Here is an 18,469-nt window from a genome sequence, read left to right as displayed (position 1 = left end):
CACAGTAAACTGAAAACATAAATCATAACTGCACGGAAAGTTAATTCGTTTAAGTGCTTTAAAGTGAGTGATTGAAACATTTGCGACAAAAAGTTTTTCTAAACAATCTTCCTGAAAGAGGCTTATTTTTACTGAGATACTTTCTTCGATTCTACTCGCACTAATGTAAATAAATGTAGAGGGATATTAAAAAAGCGCACCAGCTCAATATTTTTACTGGAGTGATTTCGATGGAATATTGATATCCATTGAAGTTATGCCAAGTGCGTCCTTCAGCAAAACGAGCATAAACCATATGACACAACAACAAGAATATAACTAACATTGCCGTGTTTGTTTAAACAATCTTAGCTTCTTTAGCACAAACTGTACATATTAAGCCTTCAACAAAATTGCCACTAATATACCGTGAGTATACTTAACTAAGTAAATCGTTTTGTGTTTGAAAACCTAAACCCAAAAAACGGATTTTTAAGTTTTCTGGCAAATTAATAAATAAACCAGGCCTTTGTCACAAATAATATAATTTGAGTATAAAATTGCTCGTCTTGATTTGCGAAACTTGCTTGTATTTGCGTACTACCTAATACTACAAAGAACACAAACAAGATACTAAATGCTTTCTTAATGCACACATAAACTGAAGCAAAGCAAGGCAAGGTCCTTGACATAACATGAAAGAATTTGATTGTTCGTTAAAGGTAAGTGATCTTAAGTTTACAGCGTTTTATTTTGTGTTTATAGTCGTGATTATATACAGACTACCTTTGTAATAGTTTCATATTTTACTTGCACACCTAGCCACTTTGTTAGCTGTTAGCACTTCTATACTTAATACTTCCATGATACAATAGCCGCACTAGTACTAGAGATGCATCATAAAGCGGAAGCTAAGTTGAGTTTGCCTTGGTCAGGAAGTTGACTGCAATCGAATTTCTTCTGCTTTTGAAGAAACCTGACGGGTAATTATGAACGCACAATACGTAACAATGGAAAGAGTTCATGGAACTATAAACAGCTCGCGAGTCGTATTCATCACTGTTGTGGAAGTAGAACGAAAGATGAAGGATTGACAATAGACTGATTACTACAAATTATAGCGTACACGGAGCTCATTAAAAATAATAATCGTTTTGATGTGACTGTCTTTAACAACCAGATGAAAACCTTCGAACATTATTCACATCAGAGTTGCAAGCGGGCCCGAAATCTGAGCCCGAACCCGGCCCGAACCCGAAAGTATAAGCCCGAAGCCCGGCCCGAACCCGAAACGTTTTTGCAAAGCCCGTTTAGGCCCGAAATTTTGATTGACAGGCCTATCCACGAAAGCCTTGCAACAAAGGATGAGATAGAAAAAAGAGAAAGACAACAAACACAATGAACAATAGTAGACAATGGGGTAAACAATACGTTTTAGAGGAGGGTGGGCATTGGGTCAAAGCCAGAGAATTGTTACTTAGCTGAGTGATTTTATTTAAAAAACGATGGCGGACACGGAACGTAAAGTCAGGCCCGTTTTAAGCCCGTTTTCTCACAAATACCTAAGCCCGAACCCGGCCCGAACCCGGCCCGAACCCGAACCCGGCCCGAAAAGCCCGGCCCGACTTGCAACTCTGATTCACATATCATTTTTATTCTGAACTTGGTCTGGTTTGACATAATGAAATTGTTATAGAAACCGCTTTTTGAATAAAATTGATTGACACTCTTATTGTGACGAATTTTTCCCTGAAACGAGAATAAAGACAATTAATTATAGCAAAAGCTACTGCAGGGGTGCATTAAACGCAATCTGGGGGGAAAATTGGGCTTTCCATTAAGTTAACCTCTGTGTCATTCTAATAAAATTCCTGATGCTTTTTATGGACCTTTTCTGTGAATTGAGTTGATTTCGCTTGATAAAAGAAATATAGCGACACAATTGCACTAAAATAATCACCAAGCCGGAAATAGCTGTGCACATTGAAACGTTATGGAACTCAAAACAGTGGATGGCACAACTGGTGGACCATGGCTAACCGCGCTACATCGTATTAAAATACGTTATGTGACTGGAGCTCACACGAAACAATATGGTGCATTGTAGGTAAACACAACTTGAGTAGGACGTTAGTGGGATCAGTCAAGAGACCAAAAACTAATTACCTGTGTAATGTGGCGAGACACACAGTTTTGGATATACAAAATATCAGATCAGTAAGAAAGTTGTCAAACATTGTAGATCAGCAATGAAAAAAACAACAACACAAAAATCTATTTCATATGTTAAAATCGGTGACATTGTGGTAATTTGGTTCCAAATCACCATAATTTGTGTGGACAATTGATAAAGCAATATAGTAGTACCTTAAATCGTTAATAATATTTTTTGAATAATTTACCCGCCAAACCGGAACTGTCTACGTTATTACCCTTTAGCTCCCACTTGTGTCAAAATATATTTAGTACAGCTACTATGGTAAAAGAAATTGATGTAAAACAAATATACCAAGTTACACTAGTTTGCTTTGTTTGCCACATGGATTGTATGAACTGTAATTTAACAAAGCAAGCTACTACTTAGTTTTGTAACATTGCTTTAATATTTGGTTTCCAATTGGAACTTTAATTTGCAACCAAGTTACATCATATAACCGACAGCGGTTGTATCATGTTGTAGTGCTTTAGCTCCCACTTGTGACAAAACCCTTCATAAAACCTTATTTTAGCACGTGCAGGAATAAAGAAAATTGGTCTCAAGACAAACTCTTCTGCTTCAGCATATGAATTGACTGGAGTCATTTCGATGGAATATTGAAATCCATTGAAGTTATACCAAGTTCGTCCGTTAGCAGAAACAGATAAACACAACATAAACAACAAAACTACTATTGCCATATTTGTTTAAACAATCAAAACCCGTCCAAGTTTTCTAACAGGTAAATAAATCATTACCAAGCATGCCCAGTCTTTTAAACTACACTGTTACTTGTGGTCTGCGATTAACCTCACTTTCTGTCCATGAAATGAAAGCAAACAAAGTACTTGTAAACTGCAAAAGGGAAAATATCACCTTAGTCCTGTTTAATTGCTGTGAAATCATGTATATTGCTTTTCTGTTCAAATTATGCTTACGTTACGTCACTTTCCTTATGATCACGTAAAATGGATTAGTTGTTTGCACAAATAAAATCAAGTTTACAGCTTGATGTACATTGTGTAAGGTCGTGCTGTTGCACTGTTTTAGTTTTAATGCTTGTTGTCGTTTTAATTTTAAATAGACAATCAATTCCTAAATTATTTTTTTACCTATTATTAAAGTCATTTCCAAATGCCACAAAATCGATTTTGTGTCTATAGTTTTACCTGGCTGTCTCCTTGACTGCAGTTAAAAAACAATCGACCAACTGACGCTTTTCCTTTTGCCCATAAACTACCACACGGAAGTTTTATGGAGATAACGTCATGGCGCTGTCTTTATCTCACGTGAAAGGAATTGATTGTTAGTGAAACGAATATGAAATCAAGTTAACAACTTTTAAATTCGTGCTGGTTCATTTATATTCTGTTTTCAACTTTCGTTGTCACATTTTGTTGGAGAGACAAAACTATACACCAGGGTTCTTCAGCAGAGGCGATATCGACCCCAGGGGACAAATTGTCAACCATTTTGATGGCGATTTCAAAGTTATAACTTAGTTACTACCAGATTTTATTCGTCTTTCTAACACACATCAGGCAAAGGGCATCAGCTTAAACATGCTGCTGTTACAATAAGTTTTGTTTGCCGGCGATTGTTTGTGTACTTGGTGATCTCGGGTATGGGGTTGGCACATAATTTTAACAGGGAACTTTAAAATAAAGCTATGTATAGCGACGGTCAATGCTTCCCAATACAACGGTTAGTAGGAACTTATTTCGTTGCACCGCCTCTTATACCAGCGCTCCCAAACTGTGAAGTTATTGTAACTTCTAATTGGGTAAAGGGGGATGTCGAAAAACATGGAAAAAGGACAAGCGTACTAAAGCATTTGAATTTTGTTGTGCTTTTCGTTCATTTAGAGTCGGTTGTTTTGCAGTTCTTTGGCAAATTGACAATTCCCTGTCTCATGCAACACAGATTTTAAGTTGCAGGCCCAAAAAGTCACAGACACCACAGCAATGCTTAAAGTTTCACGAAATGTAAATGTTACTATTCTTAATATGTTTTTAAAAACAACAAAGACATCACAATACTCTAACGCATATTCTGTACATCTTACATTGATAATTAAATGCGGGCGAGTTACTTTTTCGCTAAATAATGCTTGTTACTTCAATAGCAACATCGAGTGTTAAGTTGAACGTGCGAAAACAGTTTCATTGCAAACAGGAAAAGCAAATATGGACATAGCATTCAAAAACTGTTTTAAAGTAGGTTAGCCCCCTAACCGAAATTGTTGAGTTGATTGAAACTTATATTCTGAACGCCGGGAAACAAATGTCAAAGGCCCGTTAAACTTTCGATAAAGGGCCGATGTATACCAATTGTCAAAATTCCTGCAAAATATTGTAACATGTTTTATGAAAATAACGACATTTAAGACATATTATAGTCAAGTACAATTTCCATGCAAACGGTCCCATTGCATTTTTGTGTTAAGTGTTTTTTTTTCGATTCTTGGGTCAAACTGACATGAAATATAACGGAACAAATATAATGACGTCACGAAATCATGACGAAATGCGATAATGTTTGTCATGCAATAGTCGATTGCGACTACAGTAGGTGATTTTAACAAAATGGGTTGAGACTTCGTTTCAAAACACGATAATTTTCAAGTTAAAAAGTAAAGCTTAAAATTGTTACATGAAGAAAAGTGTGAAAGCGATTTTGAAAAGTTTCTCCGTAACTCATGCGGGAAGCTGCTACTGTACGTTCAAAAACGTAAAAATAACTTTTTGAAGTGTCTGAGGATAAAATGTTGATAGATTTTCATAAAAAGCGCAGAACACATTGGTTTTATTAGTCCAATATAGCAAACAATTTGCACGTTGATTGCTGAAGATAAATTGAGTTTTCATTGATTAAAGTTGTCTTTGAACGGGTACCACAACGTCGTCTCTAAAATGTGAACAAACTAAGATAAAATTAAACGTTTTTCACAAACCAACGTGGAATTGCAATCGGAAACAGCTTGAAGTTTCAGTTTGTTCAGTTAAGCGAAACAGAAATGACAAGCGAACATCACACTTATTTTCGTGGGCACGACCGTTAACGCGATAAAGTAGGTCGCTTCTGTAGATGCATGCGCCACAATCCCAATTGACTGTTACGTCATACGCGCGGTTACAAACAGCGGTTGGTAAACGAGAAACTGTTGTAGCCAGTGGATCTCATAAAACCCTGCCTTTTTAGTCCATCAAGGATTATACGCACTACAAATTTTTGAACATTTACAAAACATATGCATTGATTTGTAACAATGCAGTTTTAAGATGTATTAAAAAGGTTGGTGACCGCTACCTTTTTGGCTTTAAAACACGAACGAACAAAGATATAATCAAACGTTTTTCACGATCCAACTTGGAATTTCAGTCAGACAGAGCTTGCAAAGTTTCAGTGTGTTTAGCTTTGCAAAACGGATATGAAAAGCGAAAATCGTACATATTTTCGAGGGCAGGAAGTAGCTGTTAATATACATTATTGACTCTAAAACGTAAAAGAACTGCGATAAAATTAAACGGTTTTCACGATCCAAATTGGAATTGAAATCATATATAGCTTGCAAAGTTCCAGTTTGTCCATGTTAGTGAAACGAAACTGACAAGCGAACATAACACTTATTTTCGTGAGCACAAACGCTAACGCGATAGAAGTATATGACCATGTGCGGCCTTGGAAAAACCGTTTGAATTCATGTCAAACCGTTCGTGTTTTATAACCGAAAGATCTTTGTCTGTATGTCAGCGCGCCTTAATTTTAACGGTCGTGCCCTGCCTAAAATGACCATGTGCGCTTCTCATTTCCGATTCGCTTATTGGAATGACCTGAAACTTTGTATGCTGTATCTGACTGAAATTTAGAGATGGCCAGTAAAAATGGTTTGAACATATTTCAAACCGTAAAACACAGCATGGCGAACGACAGCAAAAGTTAAACGACAGCAAAAAATAAAAACACAATCGGTTACAACATAAAACGACACTAGATTTTGCAGAACACAAATCATAATGTTGTCTCGCACTAAAATAACAACTTATGTTTTATCACCAGTGTTTACGTTTGTATACATCTGAGAAGGCTACTTTAGGTCATATACGCAACAAAAACAACTCAAAAATATGAAGTCAGTTTAATTCTCATAACACAAGCATAGAAGTATTATTTCCAGGTTAAAATCTGTAGGATTTCTCATTTAGATTCGTAACGTTATATTCACAAATATTTGGTCAGCATAGACGCCGACATTATGCCAGGTTATTCAACCGATGTGAAATTGAAACTGAATTTGTGACGCCATTGAACTTACGTCACGATATTAAAACAACAAACGAGGCACAAAACTCGTCATAGTGAGAAACAAACCAACATCGAATGAGAAACAAACCACATCGATGTTGCCAAGTTTGAAAAATAATCGAATCAAACATAATCAAAATACGTCACTAATATAAATCAATAAAAAGGCGACGTAAAAGTACGGACTTGCAACTCTGATTCACATATCATTTTTATTCTGAACTTGGTCTGGTTTGACATAATGAAATTGTTATAGAAACCGCTTTTTGAATAAAATTGATTGACACTCTTATTGTGACGAATTTTTCCCTGAAACGAGAATAAAGACAATTAATTATAGCAAAAGCTACTGCAGGGGTGCATTAAACGCAATCTGGGGGGAAAATTGGGCTTTCCATTAAGTTAACCTCTGTGTCATTCTAATAAAATTCCTGATGCTTTTTATGGACCTTTTCTGTGAATTGAGTTGATTTCGCTTGATAAAAGAAATATAGCGACACAATTGCACTAAAATAATCACCAAGCCGGAAATAGCTGTGCACATTGAAACGTTATGGAACTCAAAACAGTGGATGGCACAACTGGTGGACCATGGCTAACCGCGCTACATCGTATTAAAATACGTTATGTGACTGGAGCTCACACGAAACAATATGGTGCATTGTAGGTAAACACAACTTGAGTAGGACGTTAGTGGGATCAGTCAAGAGACCAAAAACTAATTACCTGTGTAATGTGGCGAGACACACAGTTTTGGATATACAAAATATCAGATCAGTAAGAAAGTTGTCAAACATTGTAGATCAGCAATGAAAAAAACAACAACACAAAAATCTATTTCATATGTTAAAATCGGTGACATTGTGGTAATTTGGTTCCAAATCACCATAATTTGTGTGGACAATTGATAAAGCAATATAGTAGTACCTTAAATCGTTAATAATATTTTTTGAATAATTTACCCGCCAAACCGGAACTGTCTACGTTATTACCCTTTAGCTCCCACTTGTGTCAAAATATATTTAGTACAGCTACTATGGTAAAAGAAATTGATGTAAAACAAATATACCAAGTTACACTAGTTTGCTTTGTTTGCCACATGGATTGTATGAACTGTAAAATCAAGTTTACAGCTTGATGTACATTGTGTAAGGTCGTGCTGTTGCACTGTTTTAGTTTTAATGCTTGTTGTCGTTTTAATTTTAAATAGACAATCAATTCCTAAATTATTTTTTTACCTATTATTAAAGTCATTTCCAAATGCCACAAAATCGATTTTGTGTCTATAGTTTTACCTGGCTGTCTCCTTGACTGCAGTTAAAAAACAATCGACCAACTGACGCTTTTCCTTTTGCCCATAAACTACCACACGGAAGTTTTATGGAGATAACGTCATGGCGCTGTCTTTATCTCACGTGAAAGGAATTGATTGTTAGTGAAACGAATATGAAATCAAGTTAACAACTTTTAAATTCGTGCTGGTTCATTTATATTCTGTTTTCAACTTTCGTTGTCACATTTTGTTGGAGAGACAAAACTATACACCAGGGTTCTTCAGCAGAGGCGATATCGACCCCAGGGGACAAATTGTCAACCATTTTGATGGCGATTTCAAAGTTATAACTTAGTTACTACCAGATTTTATTCGTCTTTCTAACACACATCAGGCAAAGGGCATCAGCTTAAACATGCTGCTGTTACAATAAGTTTTGTTTGCCGGCGATTGTTTGTGTACTTGGTGATCTCGGGTATGGGGTTGGCACATAATTTTAACAGGGAACTTTAAAATAAAGCTATGTATAGCGACGGTCAATGCTTCCCAATACAACGGTTAGTAGGAACTTATTTCGTTGCACCGCCTCTTATACCAGCGCTCCCAAACTGTGAAGTTATTGTAACTTCTAATTGGGTAAAGGGGGATGTCGAAAAACATGGAAAAAGGACAAGCGTACTAAAGCATTTGAATTTTGTTGTGCTTTTCGTTCATTTAGAGTCGGTTGTTTTGCAGTTCTTTGGCAAATTGACAATTCCCTGTCTCATGCAACACAGATTTTAAGTTGCAGGCCCAAAAAGTCACAGACACCACAGCAATGCTTAAAGTTTCACGAAATGTAAATGTTACTATTCTTAATATGTTTTTAAAAACAACAAAGACATCACAATACTCTAACGCATATTCTGTACATCTTACATTGATAATTAAATGCGGGCGAGTTACTTTTTCGCTAAATAATGCTTGTTACTTCAATAGCAACATCGAGTGTTAAGTTGAACGTGCGAAAACAGTTTCATTGCAAACAGGAAAAGCAAATATGGACATAGCATTCAAAAACTGTTTTAAAGTAGGTTAGCCCCCTAACCGAAATTGTTGAGTTGATTGAAACTTATATTCTGAACGCCGGGAAACAAATGTCAAAGGCCCGTTAAACTTTCGATAAAGGGCCGATGTATACCAATTGTCAAAATTCCTGCAAAATATTGTAACATGTTTTATGAAAATAACGACATTTAAGACATATTATAGTCAAGTACAATTTCCATGCAAACGGTCCCATTGCATTTTTGTGTTAAGTGTTTTTTTTTCGATTCTTGGGTCAAACTGACATGAAATATAACGGAACAAATATAATGACGTCACGAAATCATGACGAAATGCGATAATGTTTGTCATGCAATAGTCGATTGCGACTACAGTAGGTGATTTTAACAAAATGGGTTGAGACTTCGTTTCAAAACACGATAATTTTCAAGTTAAAAAGTAAAGCTTAAAATTGTTACATGAAGAAAAGTGTGAAAGCGATTTTGAAAAGTTTCTCCGTAACTCATGCGGGAAGCTGCTACTGTACGTTCAAAAACGTAAAAATAACTTTTTGAAGTGTCTGAGGATAAAATGTTGATAGATTTTCATAAAAAGCGCAGAACACATTGGTTTTATTAGTCCAATATAGCAAACAATTTGCACGTTGATTGCTGAAGATAAATTGAGTTTTCATTGATTAAAGTTGTCTTTGAACGGGTACCACAACGTCGTCTCTAAAATGTGAACAAACTAAGATAAAATTAAACGTTTTTCACAAACCAACGTGGAATTGCAATCGGAAACAGCTTGAAGTTTCAGTTTGTTCAGTTAAGCGAAACAGAAATGACAAGCGAACATCACACTTATTTTCGTGGGCACGACCGTTAACGCGATAAAGTAGGTCGCTTCTGTAGATGCATGCGCCACAATCCCAATTGACTGTTACGTCATACGCGCGGTTACAAACAGCGGTTGGTAAACGAGAAACTGTTGTAGCCAGTGGATCTCATAAAACCCTGCCTTTTTAGTCCATCAAGGATTATACGCACTACAAATTTTTGAACATTTACAAAACATATGCATTGATTTGTAACAATGCAGTTTTAAGATGTATTAAAAAGGTTGGTGACCGCTACCTTTTTGGCTTTAAAACACGAACGAACAAAGATATAATCAAACGTTTTTCACGATCCAACTTGGAATTTCAGTCAGACAGAGCTTGCAAAGTTTCAGTGTGTTTAGCTTTGCAAAACGGATATGAAAAGCGAAAATCGTACATATTTTCGAGGGCAGGAAGTAGCTGTTAATATACATTATTGACTCTAAAACGTAAAAGAACTGCGATAAAATTAAACGGTTTTCACGATCCAAATTGGAATTGAAATCATATATAGCTTGCAAAGTTCCAGTTTGTCCATGTTAGTGAAACGAAACTGACAAGCGAACATAACACTTATTTTCGTGAGCACAAACGCTAACGCGATAGAAGTATATGACCATGTGCGGCCTTGGAAAAACCGTTTGAATTCATGTCAAACCGTTCGTGTTTTATAACCGAAAGATCTTTGTCTGTATGTCAGCGCGCCTTAATTTTAACGGTCGTGCCCTGCCTAAAATGACCATGTGCGCTTCTCATTTCCGATTCGCTTATTGGAATGACCTGAAACTTTGTATGCTGTATCTGACTGAAATTTAGAGATGGCCAGTAAAAATGGTTTGAACATATTTCAAACCGTAAAACACAGCATGGCGAACGACAGCAAAAGTTAAACGACAGCAAAAAATAAAAACACAATCGGTTACAACATAAAACGACACTAGATTTTGCAGAACACAAATCATAATGTTGTCTCGCACTAAAATAACAACTTATGTTTTATCACCAGTGTTTACGTTTGTATACATCTGAGAAGGCTACTTTAGGTCATATACGCAACAAAAACAACTCAAAAATATGAAGTCAGTTTAATTCTCATAACACAAGCATAGAAGTATTATTTCCAGGTTAAAATCTGTAGGATTTCTCATTTAGATTCGTAACGTTATATTCACAAATATTTGGTCAGCATAGACGCCGACATTATGCCAGGTTATTCAACCGATGTGAAATTGAAACTGAATTTGTGACGCCATTGAACTTACGTCACGATATTAAAACAACAAACGAGGCACAAAACTCGTCATAGTGAGAAACAAACCAACATCGAATGAGAAACAAACCACATCGATGTTGCCAAGTTTGAAAAATAATCGAATCAAACATAATCAAAATACGTCACTAATATAAATCAATAAAAAGGCGACGTAAAAGTACGGACTTGCAACTCTGATTCACATATCATTTTTATTCTGAACTTGGTCTGGTTTGACATAATGAAATTGTTATAGAAACCGCTTTTTGAATAAAATTGATTGACACTCTTATTGTGACGAATTTTTCCCTGAAACGAGAATAAAGACAATTAATTATAGCAAAAGCTACTGCAGGGGTGCATTAAACGCAATCTGGGGGGAAAATTGGGCTTTCCATTAAGTTAACCTCTGTGTCATTCTAATAAAATTCCTGATGCTTTTTATGGACCTTTTCTGTGAATTGAGTTGATTTCGCTTGATAAAAGAAATATAGCGACACAATTGCACTAAAATAATCACCAAGCCGGAAATAGCTGTGCACATTGAAACGTTATGGAACTCAAAACAGTGGATGGCACAACTGGTGGACCATGGCTAACCGCGCTACATCGTATTAAAATACGTTATGTGACTGGAGCTCACACGAAACAATATGGTGCATTGTAGGTAAACACAACTTGAGTAGGACGTTAGTGGGATCAGTCAAGAGACCAAAAACTAATTACCTGTGTAATGTGGCGAGACACACAGTTTTGGATATACAAAATATCAGATCAGTAAGAAAGTTGTCAAACATTGTAGATCAGCAATGAAAAAAACAACAACACAAAAATCTATTTCATATGTTAAAATCGGTGACATTGTGGTAATTTGGTTCCAAATCACCATAATTTGTGTGGACAATTGATAAAGCAATATAGTAGTACCTTAAATCGTTAATAATATTTTTTGAATAATTTACCCGCCAAACCGGAACTGTCTACGTTATTACCCTTTAGCTCCCACTTGTGTCAAAATATATTTAGTACAGCTACTATGGTAAAAGAAATTGATGTAAAACAAATATACCAAGTTACACTAGTTTGCTTTGTTTGCCACATGGATTGTATGAACTGTAAAATCAAGTTTACAGCTTGATGTACATTGTGTAAGGTCGTGCTGTTGCACTGTTTTAGTTTTAATGCTTGTTGTCGTTTTAATTTTAAATAGACAATCAATTCCTAAATTATTTTTTTACCTATTATTAAAGTCATTTCCAAATGCCACAAAATCGATTTTGTGTCTATAGTTTTACCTGGCTGTCTCCTTGACTGCAGTTAAAAAACAATCGACCAACTGACGCTTTTCCTTTTGCCCATAAACTACCACACGGAAGTTTTATGGAGATAACGTCATGGCGCTGTCTTTATCTCACGTGAAAGGAATTGATTGTTAGTGAAACGAATATGAAATCAAGTTAACAACTTTTAAATTCGTGCTGGTTCATTTATATTCTGTTTTCAACTTTCGTTGTCACATTTTGTTGGAGAGACAAAACTATACACCAGGGTTCTTCAGCAGAGGCGATATCGACCCCAGGGGACAAATTGTCAACCATTTTGATGGCGATTTCAAAGTTATAACTTAGTTACTACCAGATTTTATTCGTCTTTCTAACACACATCAGGCAAAGGGCATCAGCTTAAACATGCTGCTGTTACAATAAGTTTTGTTTGCCGGCGATTGTTTGTGTACTTGGTGATCTCGGGTATGGGGTTGGCACATAATTTTAACAGGGAACTTTAAAATAAAGCTATGTATAGCGACGGTCAATGCTTCCCAATACAACGGTTAGTAGGAACTTATTTCGTTGCACCGCCTCTTATACCAGCGCTCCCAAACTGTGAAGTTATTGTAACTTCTAATTGGGTAAAGGGGGATGTCGAAAAACATGGAAAAAGGACAAGCGTACTAAAGCATTTGAATTTTGTTGTGCTTTTCGTTCATTTAGAGTCGGTTGTTTTGCAGTTCTTTGGCAAATTGACAATTCCCTGTCTCATGCAACACAGATTTTAAGTTGCAGGCCCAAAAAGTCACAGACACCACAGCAATGCTTAAAGTTTCACGAAATGTAAATGTTACTATTCTTAATATGTTTTTAAAAACAACAAAGACATCACAATACTCTAACGCATATTCTGTACATCTTACATTGATAATTAAATGCGGGCGAGTTACTTTTTCGCTAAATAATGCTTGTTACTTCAATAGCAACATCGAGTGTTAAGTTGAACGTGCGAAAACAGTTTCATTGCAAACAGGAAAAGCAAATATGGACATAGCATTCAAAAACTGTTTTAAAGTAGGTTAGCCCCCTAACCGAAATTGTTGAGTTGATTGAAACTTATATTCTGAACGCCGGGAAACAAATGTCAAAGGCCCGTTAAACTTTCGATAAAGGGCCGATGTATACCAATTGTCAAAATTCCTGCAAAATATTGTAACATGTTTTATGAAAATAACGACATTTAAGACATATTATAGTCAAGTACAATTTCCATGCAAACGGTCCCATTGCATTTTTGTGTTAAGTGTTTTTTTTTCGATTCTTGGGTCAAACTGACATGAAATATAACGGAACAAATATAATGACGTCACGAAATCATGACGAAATGCGATAATGTTTGTCATGCAATAGTCGATTGCGACTACAGTAGGTGATTTTAACAAAATGGGTTGAGACTTCGTTTCAAAACACGATAATTTTCAAGTTAAAAAGTAAAGCTTAAAATTGTTACATGAAGAAAAGTGTGAAAGCGATTTTGAAAAGTTTCTCCGTAACTCATGCGGGAAGCTGCTACTGTACGTTCAAAAACGTAAAAATAACTTTTTGAAGTGTCTGAGGATAAAATGTTGATAGATTTTCATAAAAAGCGCAGAACACATTGGTTTTATTAGTCCAATATAGCAAACAATTTGCACGTTGATTGCTGAAGATAAATTGAGTTTTCATTGATTAAAGTTGTCTTTGAACGGGTACCACAACGTCGTCTCTAAAATGTGAACAAACTAAGATAAAATTAAACGTTTTTCACAAACCAACGTGGAATTGCAATCGGAAACAGCTTGAAGTTTCAGTTTGTTCAGTTAAGCGAAACAGAAATGACAAGCGAACATCACACTTATTTTCGTGGGCACGACCGTTAACGCGATAAAGTAGGTCGCTTCTGTAGATGCATGCGCCACAATCCCAATTGACTGTTACGTCATACGCGCGGTTACAAACAGCGGTTGGTAAACGAGAAACTGTTGTAGCCAGTGGATCTCATAAAACCCTGCCTTTTTAGTCCATCAAGGATTATACGCACTACAAATTTTTGAACATTTACAAAACATATGCATTGATTTGTAACAATGCAGTTTTAAGATGTATTAAAAAGGTTGGTGACCGCTACCTTTTTGGCTTTAAAACACGAACGAACAAAGATATAATCAAACGTTTTTCACGATCCAACTTGGAATTTCAGTCAGACAGAGCTTGCAAAGTTTCAGTGTGTTTAGCTTTGCAAAACGGATATGAAAAGCGAAAATCGTACATATTTTCGAGGGCAGGAAGTAGCTGTTAATATACATTATTGACTCTAAAACGTAAAAGAACTGCGATAAAATTAAACGGTTTTCACGATCCAAATTGGAATTGAAATCATATATAGCTTGCAAAGTTCCAGTTTGTCCATGTTAGTGAAACGAAACTGACAAGCGAACATAACACTTATTTTCGTGAGCACAAACGCTAACGCGATAGAAGTATATGACCATGTGCGGCCTTGGAAAAACCGTTTGAATTCATGTCAAACCGTTCGTGTTTTATAACCGAAAGATCTTTGTCTGTATGTCAGCGCGCCTTAATTTTAACGGTCGTGCCCTGCCTAAAATGACCATGTGCGCTTCTCATTTCCGATTCGCTTATTGGAATGACCTGAAACTTTGTATGCTGTATCTGACTGAAATTTAGAGATGGCCAGTAAAAATGGTTTGAATATATTTCAAACCGTAAAACACAGCATGGCGAACGACAGCAAAAGTTAAACGACAGCAAAAAATAAAAACACAATCGGTTACAACATAAAACGACACTAGATTTTGCAGAACACAAATCATAATGTTGTCTCGCACTAAAATAACAACTTATGTTTTATCACCAGTGTTTACGTTTGTATACATCTGAGAAGGCTACTTTAGGTCATATACGCAACAAAAACAACTCAAAAATATGAAGTCAGTTTAATTCTCATAACACAAGCATAGAAGTATTATTTCCAGGTTAAAATCTGTAGGATTTCTCATTTAGATTCGTAACGTTATATTCACAAATATTTGGTCAGCATAGACGCCGACATTATGCCAGGTTATTCAACCGATGTGAAATTGAAACTGAATTTGTGACGCCATTGAACTTACGTCACGATATTAAAACAACAAACGAGGCACAAAACTCGTCATAGTGAGAAACAAACCAACATCGAATGAGAAACAAACCACATCGATGTTGCCAAGTTTGAAAAATAATCGAATCAAACATAATCAAAATACGTCACTAATATAAATCAATAAAAAGGCGACGTAAAAGTACGGTGGTATAGGATTGAACGATAGAAAGGCAAATATAGCAGTATTAACAGTTATGTATAAAGATATACGCGTATTTATTTGCATTTGTATATCGTTTATAAAGAACATCTTAATTTCTTATTACACTTTTATTTCTTAATGAAGCAAAATGCATAGCGCCTGTTTTGCGACAGTTTAAGCTGAAAATCGGTTTAACACAAAACGTCAGTTAGTTTTGGAATTTTTAAGCAAATTATATAGCGCAAATAGTAATGTAGAAAACGAACATAACACGTGATCGTCAGGAATACAGACCCAGACAGCGGACAATAATGACTTATTCCATCGGACGTTCAGGCAATGACCAATGCCATCATTGGTGATGAAATCATGTCAAATTGATCTCCATTTATTGTAAAAGTTGTTCCACAGAAGTTTATTTACGATTGTTATGGAAACAAGTGTTCAGATTTTACTTTAATATTTGAATACAACATTTCCTTGCGAATTCGATCTAATGATATCCTTCCCTGCTTCTGTGAAGCGATTGAGCCCAACCTTTAACAAATCGATGTGGACACATCGTGCCAATGACTCAGCACTTTCATCTGTCAGCCAGTTCCAAGATAGATCAAGAAGTTTCATCTAAAACAAGAATAAGTTAAACGCAAATAAGAAGAGTTAATTGCAAATCAAATTTAAGTGATGAATGAAACAGTATGACGTCATACTACTAATTGTTTTCACACGAAAAACGGATGTCATGTGACGTAAAGTGTGAAAAATATATCTGAGAAAAGCATAGACAAAACAATTAACGTTATAAGATAAAATTATCAAACAAACAACTACTGATGTGTAGATTTGCTCGGGTGGTTTATAATCACATGAAAATCACCAAATAGCATTAAGTTGCCTCAATACGACCCGTTGACCCATTGAGTACCATTTTATTCTATTATCTTTTAGAATGCAAAAAAATTGATGTCAATAACGAATAAAATCACACCACTTTATTATGTCAACAATCACTAAATAACTTAACTAAGTAAATGCGCATTTTGGATCTCATAACTTTGTGTTTTAATCTAAAGATTTTAGGCGAAATATATTTATCTTATTTCATAAAAATGAATGACTTAATAATTTAATAAATTTGAATCAATAACCTGCGTCAGTTTAGACTAGGCTCGGAAAATGACGTGTTTGAGTTTAACTAGAGAAGCGCGGATAGCCGATTTTATTGAAATCTGCGCGCGGGCCAGCGGCACTTGATTGCCGGCCAAACCAAAATGGAGGCCTTGACCGCGGCCGGGTAGAAATAATTAATTAGCCGGCAAATATAAGTCGGATGTATTAGAGCTAAGACATAGAGTTGCAAGTTAATATTTAACCGTTTTTGTGAAACATAACATATACCTTTAAATATTTAAATCAGGTTTTGGATTCTTGTAGTATTTTGCGTAAATGGCTAATTACTGTTTTCCCTATTTGAGTAAGATTCTGTTTGAATAAGACTTCTTGAAATATTTCTGTCGCTGATAACCAAATAAACCAACAATGTAGTCAACGGATTATACAAGTGGTGTTTTCTAGAGTTCTTCTCCAAGGAATCTTGAGGCAGCAGTTTGCGCTATAAACTTAGTGAGGCTCATAGCGCAAACCTATTGCGTCGTTAATTCGTGAGAGTAGCATTAGCAGTACCTTAAAACACACTCGACCCCGAATGCTAAATATCAGTCAATCATCACAATATTGCCTTCAGTGTCACATCTCTGAGACCGACACACATGGCCATATTCGCAAGTTAGGTAAACTTAAATTTATAGGTTTTCCTGAGGCGTCATATGCCAACCATTATTACAAATAAAGCTTTCTGTTGCTCAATAATTCTCCTAATATTTGATTACCACCGTGTTGTTTGCATATGATTATTTTTCTTTAAATCAGTCCACACTATTAATCATGCTTGTATTTTGCGGAATATTTATTTTTCTTTTGTTCGTATTGTTCATTGTTTCCGAAACAGACAGTTATCTTTGCTATAAAGAAAAAAACACTTTTCTACAACATAGAATTCAACACTTTTTACCGGCTTTGTAAGCTCTTTCACTCCATCGCAGAGTTTCTCGATGCCTTCACTTCCGATCTCACATCCACGCAGTCTGAGTTGTTCGAAGTTGTGAAGGCAAGGGGCGATTGATGCTACTCCCGTGTTGCCGATCTTGTTGTGGGAGAGGTCGAGTCTCTTCAGCTGATTTTAATGCAACAAATACTATCACATTTATCGTAGCGACAAATTCAAGTATATAAGACCACACTACACATCTTCGGATTACGCTTTGATAATACTTGAAAAGTTAGCTGCAGAAAGTTCACACTGCATTTTTTAAGAAATTAAAAAATCGATCACCGATATTTCGGCGGCTTTTAACAACAGTATACGTTGTATTGTTTAAACAAAACCCTTGATGCATCTGGGCAACAGGAGTTTTGTTTGTTTTATGTATTTCAGTAAAACAAATACGCGTTGAGTACAAAGGTCTTGGTGCGACGACCGGGCGCTTGATGCTCCAAGACATGCCACGAAAATAAGAAAACGCAAAGAAAGAAACTTGTGTGAGTTGGTGTAGCGCCTGAACCAGAGTCGTACGTCAGGTAGGTTTTCGGGTGCGGGTATAGGTTCGAGCATCAGTTCCATATGTGTTGAGGAACAAGCTTTGTGTTGAGCTTTGTGTCGAATTACATTTTAGCCAATCAACAGAACATGAGAGCGATACACATTTTGCGAGTTAGGGAAAACTGCATTTAAACGTTGTCTTGTTGCGTCACTTGTCACCCATTATTACATACAAAACTGGTTGTAAGCATATGTTGCAAATAACAGTTGGATATCAATGTGTCTTCTGCATAATATTATTAGTTTCAACAATAACTAGTGATGTACCTAATATGTTTGCCGAAAT

General features: G+C 35.9%; 1 protein-coding gene across 2 annotated transcripts in view; it reads right to left on the bottom strand.

The window, feature by feature from the left end:
- Positions 1-14,965: 14,965 nt before the first annotated feature.
- LOC145224830 (uncharacterized) overlaps positions 14,966-18,469 on the bottom strand; it is a 30,954-nt gene continuing 27,450 nt past the window's right edge. For both annotated transcript variants that reach the window (XM_080091417.1, XM_080091418.1), the window contains exons 12-13: positions 17,596-17,757; positions 14,966-16,148 (exon numbers count right to left, since the gene is read on the bottom strand). In XM_080091417.1, coding sequence (XP_079947543.1) covers positions 15,981-16,148; positions 17,596-17,757 — 330 coding nt within the window. In that variant the 3' untranslated portion in view covers positions 14,966-15,980. The remainder of the gene's footprint in view (positions 16,149-17,595; positions 17,758-18,469) is intronic.

This window comes from Phallusia mammillata, chromosome 4, assembly GCF_965637545.1.
Source record: "Phallusia mammillata chromosome 4, kaPhaMamm4.hap1.1, whole genome shotgun sequence".
NCBI lineage: Eukaryota > Metazoa > Chordata > Ascidiacea > Phlebobranchia > Ascidiidae > Phallusia > Phallusia mammillata.
This window is presented reverse-complemented; position numbering and strand designations above follow the sequence as displayed.